The 12,663-nt window shown below is 37.1% G+C and overlaps 1 protein-coding gene across 2 annotated transcripts in view; it reads right to left on the reverse strand.

The window, feature by feature from the left end:
* The window catches only part of ALG9 (ALG9 alpha-1,2-mannosyltransferase), a 162,961-nt gene that overhangs the window by 119,013 nt on the left and 31,285 nt on the right, over positions 1 to 12,663 (reverse strand). For both annotated transcript variants that reach the window (XM_037841407.1, XM_037841408.1), the window contains 4 exons: positions 8,883 to 8,971; positions 6,190 to 6,325; positions 4,886 to 4,973; positions 4,612 to 4,717 (listed from right to left, as the gene is read on the reverse strand). In XM_037841407.1, the coding sequence (XP_037697335.1) occupies positions 4,612 to 4,717; positions 4,886 to 4,973; positions 6,190 to 6,325; positions 8,883 to 8,971 (419 nt within the window). The remainder of the gene's footprint in view (positions 1 to 4,611; positions 4,718 to 4,885; positions 4,974 to 6,189; positions 6,326 to 8,882; positions 8,972 to 12,663) is intronic.

Consider the following 12,663-nt stretch of genomic DNA (forward strand, 5'->3'; position numbering starts at 1 on the left):
CCTCAGAAGAGCAAAGGGTAAAAGCTTTTATCTCTTTCCAGCGAGATATTCAATGCTGCTGCTTAGAAAGTATCAAAGCTGAACTATGCATGAAAAATACGTCAGCATGACAACCTAAGCATTTAACTGATGCCAAGAAGTAGGATGAAAAAAACCCTAGAAGCCCATGGTCCCTGCAGGGAGTGACTCACCAGTCTCCCTCTTTTTGGAAAGTGCCTCAATGTCTTTCATTCAAATGAGTTAAAGGGAGCAATCAGGGAGGTTAAAAGAAGGGATAATATTTACTGTTCCATAGTTTGAATGAAGGGCAACTGTTTTAAAAGTCTACAATTTTATAGAACTGTAAGAATTAAATTATAGTAAGTCATCCTTATAAATATCAAGTTTGTATCACCAACTTTTCAAGAAAGAAAAGCCACCAAGGCCCAACAGAAATGATTAAAAAAAAGAGTGAAGGTTCTGTAACAGTTCTGGCTGGCAATCAGCTCTAAGCAGTCCTCCAAGACTCCACTTGCATTTTCTCCTCTGCCGCTGAGAGAAAACGGTAGACCCTTTAATAGAGGACATTCACTTTTACCTTCTGAAACTGCCTATCCAGTGATTGTGCAGATGCTGAAAAACTTACGAACAGGTCATGGAATCCTGTTCTAACTGCAAAGTAGCATCCTTGAGAAGAAACAGAATTTTGAGCAAGGAGAATTTCTTGTAACTTTCCTCATAAGCCTTCCCCCAGGCCTGCATACTTGTCATCAGAGCACCACACTTCACTTACCAGACAAAAATATGCATCAACATCAACATTTGAGGGCTCTAAATGTTACAAAGGTCAAAGGGGAAAATCACTGCCAAGATCTGTCACCTTTTTTGCGACACTAAATTTTTCTGCTTGATCTTTGACCACTTAGGTAGATGTTTTGCCTACATGTTCACAATTTTACGTCTACACTACTCTAAATTTCCTAAATGCCAAGTATTCTTTATCCTGTCCAAACATTCCTCCTTTCTTCACCAAGGGTATGGCGTAATGTTCCCACATGAAAGCAAAACCTGCCAGTATGCACGTCCCTCTGTTATCCAAGTCCTCCTGTGGCTCCTGGTCACCCTCCAAGCCAAACTCTGCACTGGGCCTTCAAAGGTGCAACTTACAGCCCATTCAATAGATTGGATCTGATCTTCTCCTAAACCTAACTCATAATCTCTGTTTTTGCAAGTTTATTCTCTTGTGGAGTCTCAAGAGCCAAATTACAGGGTTTTCATAAGGTTGTTTTAGTGTAAAGAACACAGGGCTAGAACCAGACAACCCTGCATTCTTTCCCTATTTCTGCCACTTATTTAACTATGCGGAAAGTTCCTCACCATCTCTACCTCAGTTTCCTATCTGCGAATAAAAATAAATAAGACCTACCTCACAGGGTTATTGAGGGGAATGAGATGGCATGTGCAAAATTCCTGTATATAACAGGTACTCAATAAACAGAAATTACTGTAATTAATAGTTGTAAAAAAGTATTCCTTTTCTTTCCCAAGCTTCCAAAGAAAGGACTCGAGCTCTGGTCTGGAGTGTGTGTCATTGATATCTATTTCCTAGCCAGGAAAGTATACAAAGGTGCCTTTGAGAATCAGGAATGACAGAGTAAATATTTAATGATTATAGTCACGATGGAAAGAATGAAATTATCTTGTTCATGCCTACTTTGTCTCTATGTAAAGTTCAGCTAATGTTGTAAAAATACTATTTTTTAAAAGAACTCAATATTCAATCTTTTTGCCTCATTTGTCTGAAATGCATCTCCCTAAAGAGTCTACTAAAAGGCAAACTCCTATTCTTCCTTCCTGACTTAGCTCAAGGACCACCATCTCTAAGAAGACTTTCCTGATTCCACCAGGTAAACTTCTTCTATGAATCCCTTACTATCTTTCCACAGGAGCATACAATACATTGTACTCTACTCATCTATTCATGTCTGAAGCCTTAGTAGACTGCAAATTCTATCAGAGGCCATATGGTAAGTGCTCAAAAGCAATTTATATAATGTTTCTTTAACTGAAGTTCCTTTGTCCATTCATTCAAGAAGTATTTATGGACTTATTCTTATGTATAAGAAATGACCCTAAAAGATGCTGGCAAAATCTATCAGCACTATGCACTTTCAATTTTCAGAGAAGAAACTATATGCCTACCATAGATAATGAGGCACATGGATCAGAGGAGATTCTTGCAAAATAGTCAAAATAACACCAAATAGTGCCAACATGCCAGTAAAGAACTGGAGTTACTTTGACAAAGAATGCCTCTCACTGCATTATCTTACAGCATCAAAGCACCTATTAAATGACAGATCTATGATATTTACTAAATGGACTCACCAATTACAATAAAATTAGCTAACAGTCATAAAGCATTTTTTGGTTTAAAAAGTACTTTTCTTACTTGGTATCAAGAAAATCCCAACTTGCACCATAGCCAGGTCTAACCAAAAGATTTCTAGGACACAATAGCAATCAAGGCACTATGTAACATGATGGATACTCCAGTATTCATTTATTCATTCTTGACAAATCTTTATTGAAGGCCTAAAATATAAAAGAATACCTAGTCCTAAGATGGAAGAAGTATTCTCTCTGCATTCCAAAGAATGGAAATCAGAAAACATTCAAAGATGAGATAAAAGCAGAAAAATTCTACCATCAAGGAAGAAGTCCCCAAAGTCCAGCTGACCAGAGCACTGCGTCAGTCCTATTTGTGCCCTGCTCTGGCAATTCCCTCTGTCCCAATAAAGCTTTTCCTACCACCAAGAAAGTGATCAGTTCCTGAACATCTAAAATATCAAAATGAAGCTATTCTAGGTTCATTAAAATGGGCAGAAAGAAGCCCCAAGGACTTCCCAGTAAAACACTTGCAAAATGAACAGTAAATTCTAATGTCCAAGGAAAGACTTGTCACTGCTCTGTTGGGTTCTAAGACCTACCATAAGGGTCCCCTGACCCACTATCAAACTAGAAACAGAAATCAGAATTGATTCTTTCTTTCCTACCCCTCCTAACAACCTTCATACTTCTAGATTCAATCAGATTACAAAAAAATATGTATTTTCCCTATACTCTCACAGATGTTTTTATAAATAGTCAGAATATCAATATGTAATAATGTATTTATGAAGGAGGTGATGACAATTTTTCAAAATTAAACTCAAATTAACACAATTTATTTACCCATACAGAATGGATATTACGTTTCTAGGAAGCTCCATGTAAATTGATTTCTAATGTGCAATCTGGGTCTAAGAAGAGAATCTTCATGTAGAATCAAATGAAAATTTGCAGGTAAACTCAAGCAAAAAAAAATTAAAAGCATACACACTCTCCCTAGCTAAAGAGAGACATCTAGAGGCGAAGACTAGACATTTAGGCAAAAAAGCAAAATTGGGACTTGCTCTCACTTCCTTGGGGATCTTGGAGCTATAAGGAAATCTTTTAAAGATTCTTCACTTAGCAAAAAACTTTGCTTATCTTGACCTATTACTTACCATTTAAAATGACAAAATTCCCCAAATTCCAGGAGGCCAAATTAAATCCCATTCATATTCTCACTTTAAATTTCCTCATTCAATCTATTGGTTCTATTGCCAAAATGGCACAGATAAATTATGGACAAAGATATTGGCAAGTCTTAAGTTTACAAGAGGCACCAACAAGGATATTAATCTGCTTCATAGCAGAATCCCAAGACAATCGCATATACAGAATGCTCCAAGACCTTCAAAAGATTAAGGTAAATGAAACTATACTTATTTTAACATAAAACTATCTCTCTCATAAAATATTTACTGACTTGGCTACAACTATTCCTGACCTGATCTCCATCTCATCCCTCTGCAACAATTCCTTCTCGGCCACAAATTCAAACGCTTATAGGGGCCATATAAAACAGCTCAAGTGCTGGCTGAGTGAAAGACATCAGGAGAGGGGTGGGGATGATGGTCAACTGGAGAAGATGTCCTCAAACTAATAGCATTCAATTTGTTTTTCTCTTAACCCTAAGCTGGCCAAACTACATACCTTCCCAGGCTGACCTCAGCCCACTTGCTACATTTTGTCTGCAGATTTTCCAAACTTTCTCCCATAATGCTGATATTGATATTGATGTTAAAAAAAAAAAGTATTATCAAATGTGTATATGTACAGAAAATGTCTGGAGGAACAAACTGTAAGATATTAAAAATAGTTATCTGGAGATGACGGCATTATGGGCATTTTTATTTTCTTCTTTTTGTTATATAGATTTTTTCATAGGAAGAGAAAAAGGTAACTTTTAATTTAAAAAAATAGTATCAAAATCTTGACATCACTGACAGAGTCTTTAAAACTCTGAAATCTGGAATAAGTGACAACAATATCTGAATAGTATACATTAATCAAGGAGAAATAAATATATGAGTGGCTACAACATGTCATCACTGTGACATATTCAAATGCCATTCTATTTTTAAATAAAACATCACTAGCAAAGAAATGTTATATTTGATTAAATGAGGCAATTAAATTTAAATTTTGAAGCTCAGACAAATTAAGCTATCTCCTAACTCTTCCCCCAATTTCCTAGAGCCTTACCATAAAGATCAGGTCCATGAGGAGTAAAGACATTATACAAAACAATGTTGAGTGGTGCAATCACCAACTTCCCATAATAGTAGCTGTCAATGACCACCACAGGCACCTAAAACAGAGTAGAAAATATATTAGCAATTGTAGGGTTTTGCTCTGGAAACATTCTCACAATGTTCAAAGGATACACCTCAGAATGAACTCCTAATGTTCTCTTTCCTACATCAGAACTTGCTTTCACTATGATTTTAGAACAAAATGAGGAAAAAATAAAACTCACCAGAAAGAGTATTAGGGCCACCAGTGACCAGTGAAAGAAACTCTTCCACCTGTGTTTCATGACCAGCAAATCAAAGGCAATAGGTAAACTATTTAACAGAGAAACAGAAAGTGGGGGGTTAAATTAAATACTTACAGAGAATACACTCAAACAGGTCAGATTCACCATATACCTCATGCTGAACTGAGAATAACTCTGCCAGTATAGTGAGGGAAGAAAGCTGGTATGTGAGAGGATGTCTTCTCAAGAATGAGCTGATCTCTTCACAGGACCTATCAGAGTTCTGTGCATCCCACTAGCTATGTTTTCATTAGGCTCAGTATTCCTCCTCTGGTAAGTCATCATACATTCATTTACTTATTCATGTTTTTCTTTCTTACTAAAATATCAACTTCATAAGGACAGGAACCATGATTGTCTTATTTATCACAATATCAGCAATGTCAAATCCAAAATAAGTATTCAATTAATGACCAGTTTGCTAACTGAATGACTGTTTGTTAACTTGCAATCACTTATCTCACTTAAGACACCAATAATCAAAATGAGCCACCCAGAAGTCTTGTGGGAACTCAATGAAGTTCAATTAGATGGAGCAGAGAATGAAAGGAATGGAGAAACTGACAAAAAGGCTGGAGAGGCAAATAGAGGGAGGATCATGCAAGTCCTTGTATGCATATCAGAGTCAGGATTTCACAGAGCAGGGGTTGGAAAACTTTTTACGTAAAGGGCCCGAAAGAAAATATTTTAGTCTTGCAGGCAACATATGGGAACAAAGAGTACAAAGGGATGAAAATACCATGGAACTTGGAGAAAAAATGCTAGAGGCAAGAACAGAGGAGGATTGAAGGAAGACTCAGATTTCAAGCCTGGGTGACTGGGAAAATGGCACAGCACATGGTGGTGAAGTATAGAAAAAGCATCAGCTTTAGAGCCAGAAAGAACTGGATTTAAAAGCAAGCCTATCTCAAGGCAAGTTACTCCACCTTTCAGAGTCTACTTCCTCATTTATAAAACGCTAATAATTGTATTTTTCTTGCGGAATTGTTGCAAGATTTAGGAATAAAGTTTATAAAGGATTTAGCAATGCTTAACATATAGCAGATGCTTAATAATCACTGTCTTACTAGAATTAATCATAATAATAAGCACTAAAAGAAATATTCTTCCATTTCCCGGGTCCTCTGTAGGCTTAACTAATTCCTATAACTTTAGGTCCTATCCAGAAAATATGGAGATAACCTAACATTAAGATATAATATACACCAGTGATAGGAGGGAGAGGAATTATGTCAGTTTCTTACCCAAGAGCCGCACTGAATGGCCAGCCTAAGATAGCACCAGATGCTACTCCCAGCACAGCGATGGAAGTCTTGTCCATATACCATCCAGTCATAGCTATCAATGTAGTATACATGCAGAAGCTACTAGGAAGAAATGCTGCAACAGTAAAGAAATGAAAAAAAAGGGGGGAAGGAAAAAATAGTTTGATTCATTAGGAATCAATTACTAAAAATCTACCTACATTGCAAAACATCAATAACCAGGAACATATTTTGTACAGTGCTACATTAGAAGTGCACAGTACTCTACCATAGGACTTGCTCTTGGGAAGACTGTTGCTGCAAAGGAAAGGCTAGGCCTCCCTATAATTGTGCCTAAGAGCCTCCTCCTGAATACCTCTTTGTTGCTCAGATGTGGCCCTCTCTCTCTAGCTAAGCCAACTTGGCAGGTGAAATCACTGCCCTCCCCCTCTATGTGGGATCTGACACCCAGGGGAGTGAATTTCCCTGGCAATGTGGAATATGACTCCCGGGGAGGAATCTGGACCCAGCATCGTGGGATGGAGAACATCTTCTTGACCAAAAGAGGGATGTGAAAGGAAATGAAATAAGCTACAGTAGCAGAGATTCCAAAAGGAGCCAAGAGGTCACTCTGGTGGGCACTCTTACCCACAATATAGCAACCCTTTTTAGATTCTAATGAATTGGAATAGCTAGCAGCAAATACCTGAAACTATCAAACTACAACCCAGAACCCATGAATCTTGAAGACGATTGTATAAAAATGTAGCTTATGAGGGGTGACAATGTGATTGGGAAAGCCATATGGACCACACTCCCCTTTGTCTAGTTTATGGATGGATGAGTAGAAAAATGGGGGAAGGAAAAAAACAGAAAAAAAAAGGGCACCCGGTATTCTTTTTTACTTTAATTGTTCTTTTTCACTTTAATTTTTATTCTTATTTTTTTTGTGTGTGTGTGGTAATGAAAATGTCAAAAATTAATTTTGGTGGTGAATGCACAACATTATAATGGTACTGTGAACAACTGAATGTATGCTTTGTTTTGTATGACTGCATGGTATGTGAATATATCTCAATAAAATGAATTAAAAAAATAAAAAAGATACCAAATGATATTTAAAAAAAAAAAAGTGGGCAGTAATGTGGTGTGGTGCTTTTCAAAAAAAATGAAGTTCAATGATTTTTATCATTTTCTCACTCCTGTTTTGCAGGGCCCCTAGTATATAACACTAACCATGTCATTCCTTTCCTGGCCTATACCTCAAATCCAAAACTTACAGATTCCAGGTTCCAGGTTCTCCTGGAATACCCCCAGGATATAGTTCCAGACAGGGAATATACTTCAATGTCTTAGAGCCATTGATGACCAATCTATCTCTGATAAATCTTATCTTTTGATGGTTTTCTGACAAGGTCCCGGTCCTAAACTATAAACCCAAAGGTCTTCTAGGAAGTTTTCTCAAGAGCTAAAAGTTGGATGATAGCATAACTTTGTATCCTGCAGTGACTGACACAGATTGGCTTTTAGTTAAGCTTCTAATTATTTCCCTCTAGCATAATCTTCTTGTTGGACACAGCAAGACCTCAGTACTTCCAAGGTCTCTGTTAATAGTAACACTGGACCAAAGAGTCTAATAAAAGTAGTCTATTTGTATTTCTAGCGACTGCAAAAAATTACTGTCATAAGGCTGCTCACAAAAAAATTCTGCCTGTCCTGCTGCGTAAGGCCTCTTTACATAGCATTAGGGAAGAAAAAGTAGCACCAACTCCAACAAGAACCACAATGAATACGTAGTATGATTTCAGAAACTCAGTAGGGGATTCAGAGGCTCTATACCAAAAGAAGCCTTCAACTTATCTGTGTCTTAACATGCTCAACTGAGATTACAAAAGTAAATACAATTTCAGGTATTGCCCATCATAAAAATCAATTTTAGTTGTGGCAAATTAACTAAAAAAAAAAAAAAAAGAAGTGAGATGCAACCTTCACAGCTAAATTTAAATACTGATGACATCCAAAGCTGATGCCAACACAGAGCACAAAGCTAACAGAGGAATCTTAGGTCTCTCTCAGCTGAAAGGGTAGAGTACAGTCTCATTTCAGACAGTGGATCTCAAAGTTATTCAGAGGTTGGAGCCCTGAAGTCCCTAGAGAACAACATTAATTTTGTTATTTTCGACAAAGGAAAGTTAATATAGAATTTTGTGCTAGATACCATTTTGTGTGTATATTAGATTCTGGTATACACACAAGCAGAAATTAAAATTGAGATAATTATATCTAGTAACAATTTTTCTGGAGAATTGTGAGCAGATTACCTCTACTCAATTTTGGCAGCAGGCTCAGTTCATGGAACACAACTGTTCAATGGCAGCACAGTTTGAGAGACATCACTTTAGAGTAACGTTTTTATTCTAAATATCTAGAAACTTATTTTAAGAGCCCAACAGAAGATGCACACCACTACAGAATACATCTCAAATAATGGGTAGGAAAAAGAACCATCATGAGCACGATTTGTAGGCACAAAAAAGTTCAATCAAGGTCAATCAAGAGAATGTAGACAACAGTGCTTTGCAAATTATTGACATTTTATACAAATAAAACCTACATTTTGACAAGGGCTTCCTTTCAATTCAAGTGTAGAATATCTGTGGACTTGTTAGGCCCTCATCTGCCCTTTTACTTACCTGATGATGAGCAAAACATGCCAGTGCTGAGAACTAAGAAGGCTAGCATCATTCGACTCACATGCAGCCCAAACTTCTTGCACACAGCCCTAAGAGAAAGACAAAGGCTATTAGCATAGCAAATCTTAAGAACAAACATTTCAAATCAAAGGACAAAAACATGCCTGCATCACAGATAACCCTACAGATCTAAAGTCAAACACAGAACTGCCTCAACAGGTTTGTTAGCAATTTCAAGTGGATAAGAAACTCAAACGTTCTTATTCCTTACATACTTATTCTCTATCTAAAAGGAAATGTCTAGTTTATGTGCTATGATTATGTCTACTATTAACAGGAAAACAACATGATGTAGTAGAAATATAATAAGCTTTGGATCCAAATGGACACAGGCTCAAATTCTGGCTCTGCCACTTAATAGCAGTGGGACCCTGGATACTTAACATAATCTGTCCGATTCCTCATCTGTAAAATGAGGATAATAATACCCACTATTTCAGGTTTCTGTGAAGAAAATGCACAGCAAAGTGCTTAGAAGACTGCCTGGCACACAGCTGCTCAATAGTAGTTATCAGGGGAAAAAAAAAAAAAACAGGAGAAAAACCAAAATGTTACTGGTTACTAAGTCAGTGTTTCTGAAACTTAAGCAATTATACAGCTCCTTTAGTTCCTTTAGTTCTTCCTTGTGGGTTTTTTTAACCTCACAAATTAAACATTAAGATATTTTTGTTGCTTCGTTTGGTCAATATTTGTTCATATATATCCATGTATTAACTATTCTCTTGCTCGGGTTCCTTCTTTACTGCACTTCAGAGCTTTCTTCCGAAATAATTTTGTTTCTAAGTATACCCTTTAGAAGTTCCTTTAGTGAGAATCTATTAATGGTAAATTTTATGTTTTTGTTTGTTAGGATGGTTGGTTATTTTGATTTTTAGTCTGAACAATCTTTAGTAGTTAGCCCTTGATCTTAAAAGGTGGTTTAGCTGAGAATACAAATTTACGATGACAGTCATTTTCTCTCAATAATTTGAGGATTTTTTTTTTGCCTTCTGGTGTTTGAGAAATCTGTCAATCTAACTGCCTAACATTGCTTTGTAGGTATTCTACTAGTTCTCTATCAACTTTTAAGATCTTTCTCTTTGTCCCTGGTGACATACACAGTTTCATTAATTCTTTTTACTTATCCAGTTTGGGATATGTTAGACTTCCTGAATCTATGGATTAACATTTTTCTTTCATCAATTTTGGAAAATAGCTATTATTTCCCTGAAGATTGCCTTTCCCCATTCTCTGTCATCTCCTTCTAGAATGTGATTAAATATATATTAGATCTTTCAACTCTTTCACATTTTTTTCTTAATATTTTTTTATTAGGGCAGTTGTAGGCCTACAGAAAAATCATGCAGAAAGTTCCATATACCCCTGTCTCATACACACGGTTTCCCCTTTTATTAAGATTCTACTTTAGTATGATACTTTTTTTTTCCAAGTTTCAACCTTTTTTTAAATTCATTTTATTGAGATATATTCACATACCATGCAGTCATACAAAACAAAGTGTACATTTGATTGTTCACAGTACCATTACATAGTTGTGCATTCATCACCAAAATCAATCCCTGACACCTTCATTACCACACACAAAAAAATAACAAGAATAATAATTAAGGTGAAAAAGAGCAATTAAAGTAAAAAAAGAACACTGGGTGCCTTTGTTCATTTGTTTGTTTGTTTCCTTCCCCTATTTTTCTACTCATCCATCCATAAACTAGACAAAGGAGAGTGTGGTCCATATGACTTTCCCAATCACATTGTCACCCCTCATAAGCTACATTTTTATACAATCGTCTTCAAGATTCATGGGTTCTGGGTTGTAGTTTGATAGTTTCAGGTATTTACTGCTAGCTACTCCAATTCACTAGAACCTAAAACGGGTTGTCTATATTGTGCATAAGAGTGCCCACCAGAGTGACCTCTCAGCTCCTTTTGGAATCTTTCTGCCCCTGTAGCTGATTTCATTTCCTTTCACATCCCCCTTCTGGGCAAGAAGATGTTCTCCATCCCACGATGCTGGGTCCAGATTCCTCCCCAGGAGTCATATTCCACGTTGCCAGGGAAATTCACTCCCCTGGGTGTCAGATCCCACATAGAGGGGGCAGTGATTTCACCTGCCAAGTTGGCTTAGCTAGAGAGAGAGGGCCACATCTGAGCAACAAAGAGGTATTCAGGAGGAGGCTCTTAGGCACAATTATAGGGAGACCTAGCCTTTCCTTTGCAGCAACAGTCTTCCCAAGGGCAAGTCCTGTGGTAGACGGCTCAACCCATCAAACCACCAGTCCCCTATGTCTGTGGTCATGTTAGCAACCATGGAGGTGGGGTAGGCGAATACCCCTGCATTCTCCACAGGCTCCTCAAGGAGGCACTACATCTTTTTTTTTCCTTGTTTTTCTTTTTTTTTTATTTTTTAACTTTCCCTTCTTTTTTAAATCAACTGTATGAAAAAAAAAGTTAAAAAGAAAACAAACATACACTAAAAGAACATTTCAAAGAGACCATAACAAGGGAGTAAGAAAAAGACAACTAACCTAAGATAACTGCTTAACTTCCAACATGTTCCTACTTTACCCCAAGGAAGTTACATAATATAGCAACATTTCTGTGAACTTGTTCCTACTATATCCATCAGAAATTAACAGACCATAGTCATTCCTGGGCATCCCCAGAACGTTAAATAGCTTATCTGTTCTTCTTGGATTATTGTTCCCCCTTCCTTAATTGCTCTCTACTGCTAGTTCCCCTACATTCTACATTATAAACCATTTGTTTTACATTTTTCAAAGTTCACATTAGTGGTAGCATATAATATTTCTCTTTTTGTGCCTGGCTTATTTCGCTCAGCATTTTGTCTTCAAGGTTCATCCATGTTGTCATATGTTTCACGAGATCGTTCCTTCTTACTGCCGCGTAGTATTCCATCGTGTGTATATACCACATTTTATTTATCCACTCATCTGTTGAAGGACATTTGGGTTGTTTCCGTCTCTTGGCAATTGTGACTAATGCTGCTATGAACATTGGCGTGCAGATATCTGTTCGTGTCACTGCTTTCCGATCTTCCGGGTATATACCGAGAAGTGCAATAGCTGGATCGAATGGTAACTCTATATCTAGTTTTCTAAGGAACTGCCAGACTGACTTCCAGAGTGGCTGAACCATTATACAGTCCCACCAACAATGAATAAGAGTTCCAATTTCTCCACATCCCCTCCAGCATTTGTAGTTTCCTGTTTGTTTAATGGCAGCCATTCTAACCGGTGTTAGATGGTATCTCATTGTGGTCTTAATTTGCATCTCTCTAATAGCTAGTGAAGCTGAACATTTTTTCATGTGTTTCTTGGCCATTTGTATTTCCTCTTCAGAGAACTGTCTTTTCATATCTTTTGCCCATTTTATAATTGGGCTGTCTGTACTATTGTCATTGAGTTGTAGGATTTCTTTGTATATGCAACATATCAGTCTTTTGTCAGATACATGGTTTCCAAAAATTTTTTCCCATTGAGATGGCTGCCTCTTTACCTTTTTGAGAAATTCCTTTGAGGTGCAGAAACTTCTAAGCTTGAGGAGTTCCCATTTATCTATTTTCTCTTTTGTTGCTTGTGCTTTGGGTGTAAAGTCTAGGAAGTGGCCGCCTAATACAAGGTCTTGAAGATGTTTTCCTACATTATCTTCTAGGAGTTTTATGGTACTTTCTTTTATATTGAGATCTTTGGTCCATTTTGAG

Source organism: Choloepus didactylus, chromosome 6 (genome assembly GCF_015220235.1).
Source record: "Choloepus didactylus isolate mChoDid1 chromosome 6, mChoDid1.pri, whole genome shotgun sequence".
Classification (NCBI taxonomy): domain Eukaryota; kingdom Metazoa; phylum Chordata; class Mammalia; order Pilosa; family Megalonychidae; genus Choloepus; species Choloepus didactylus.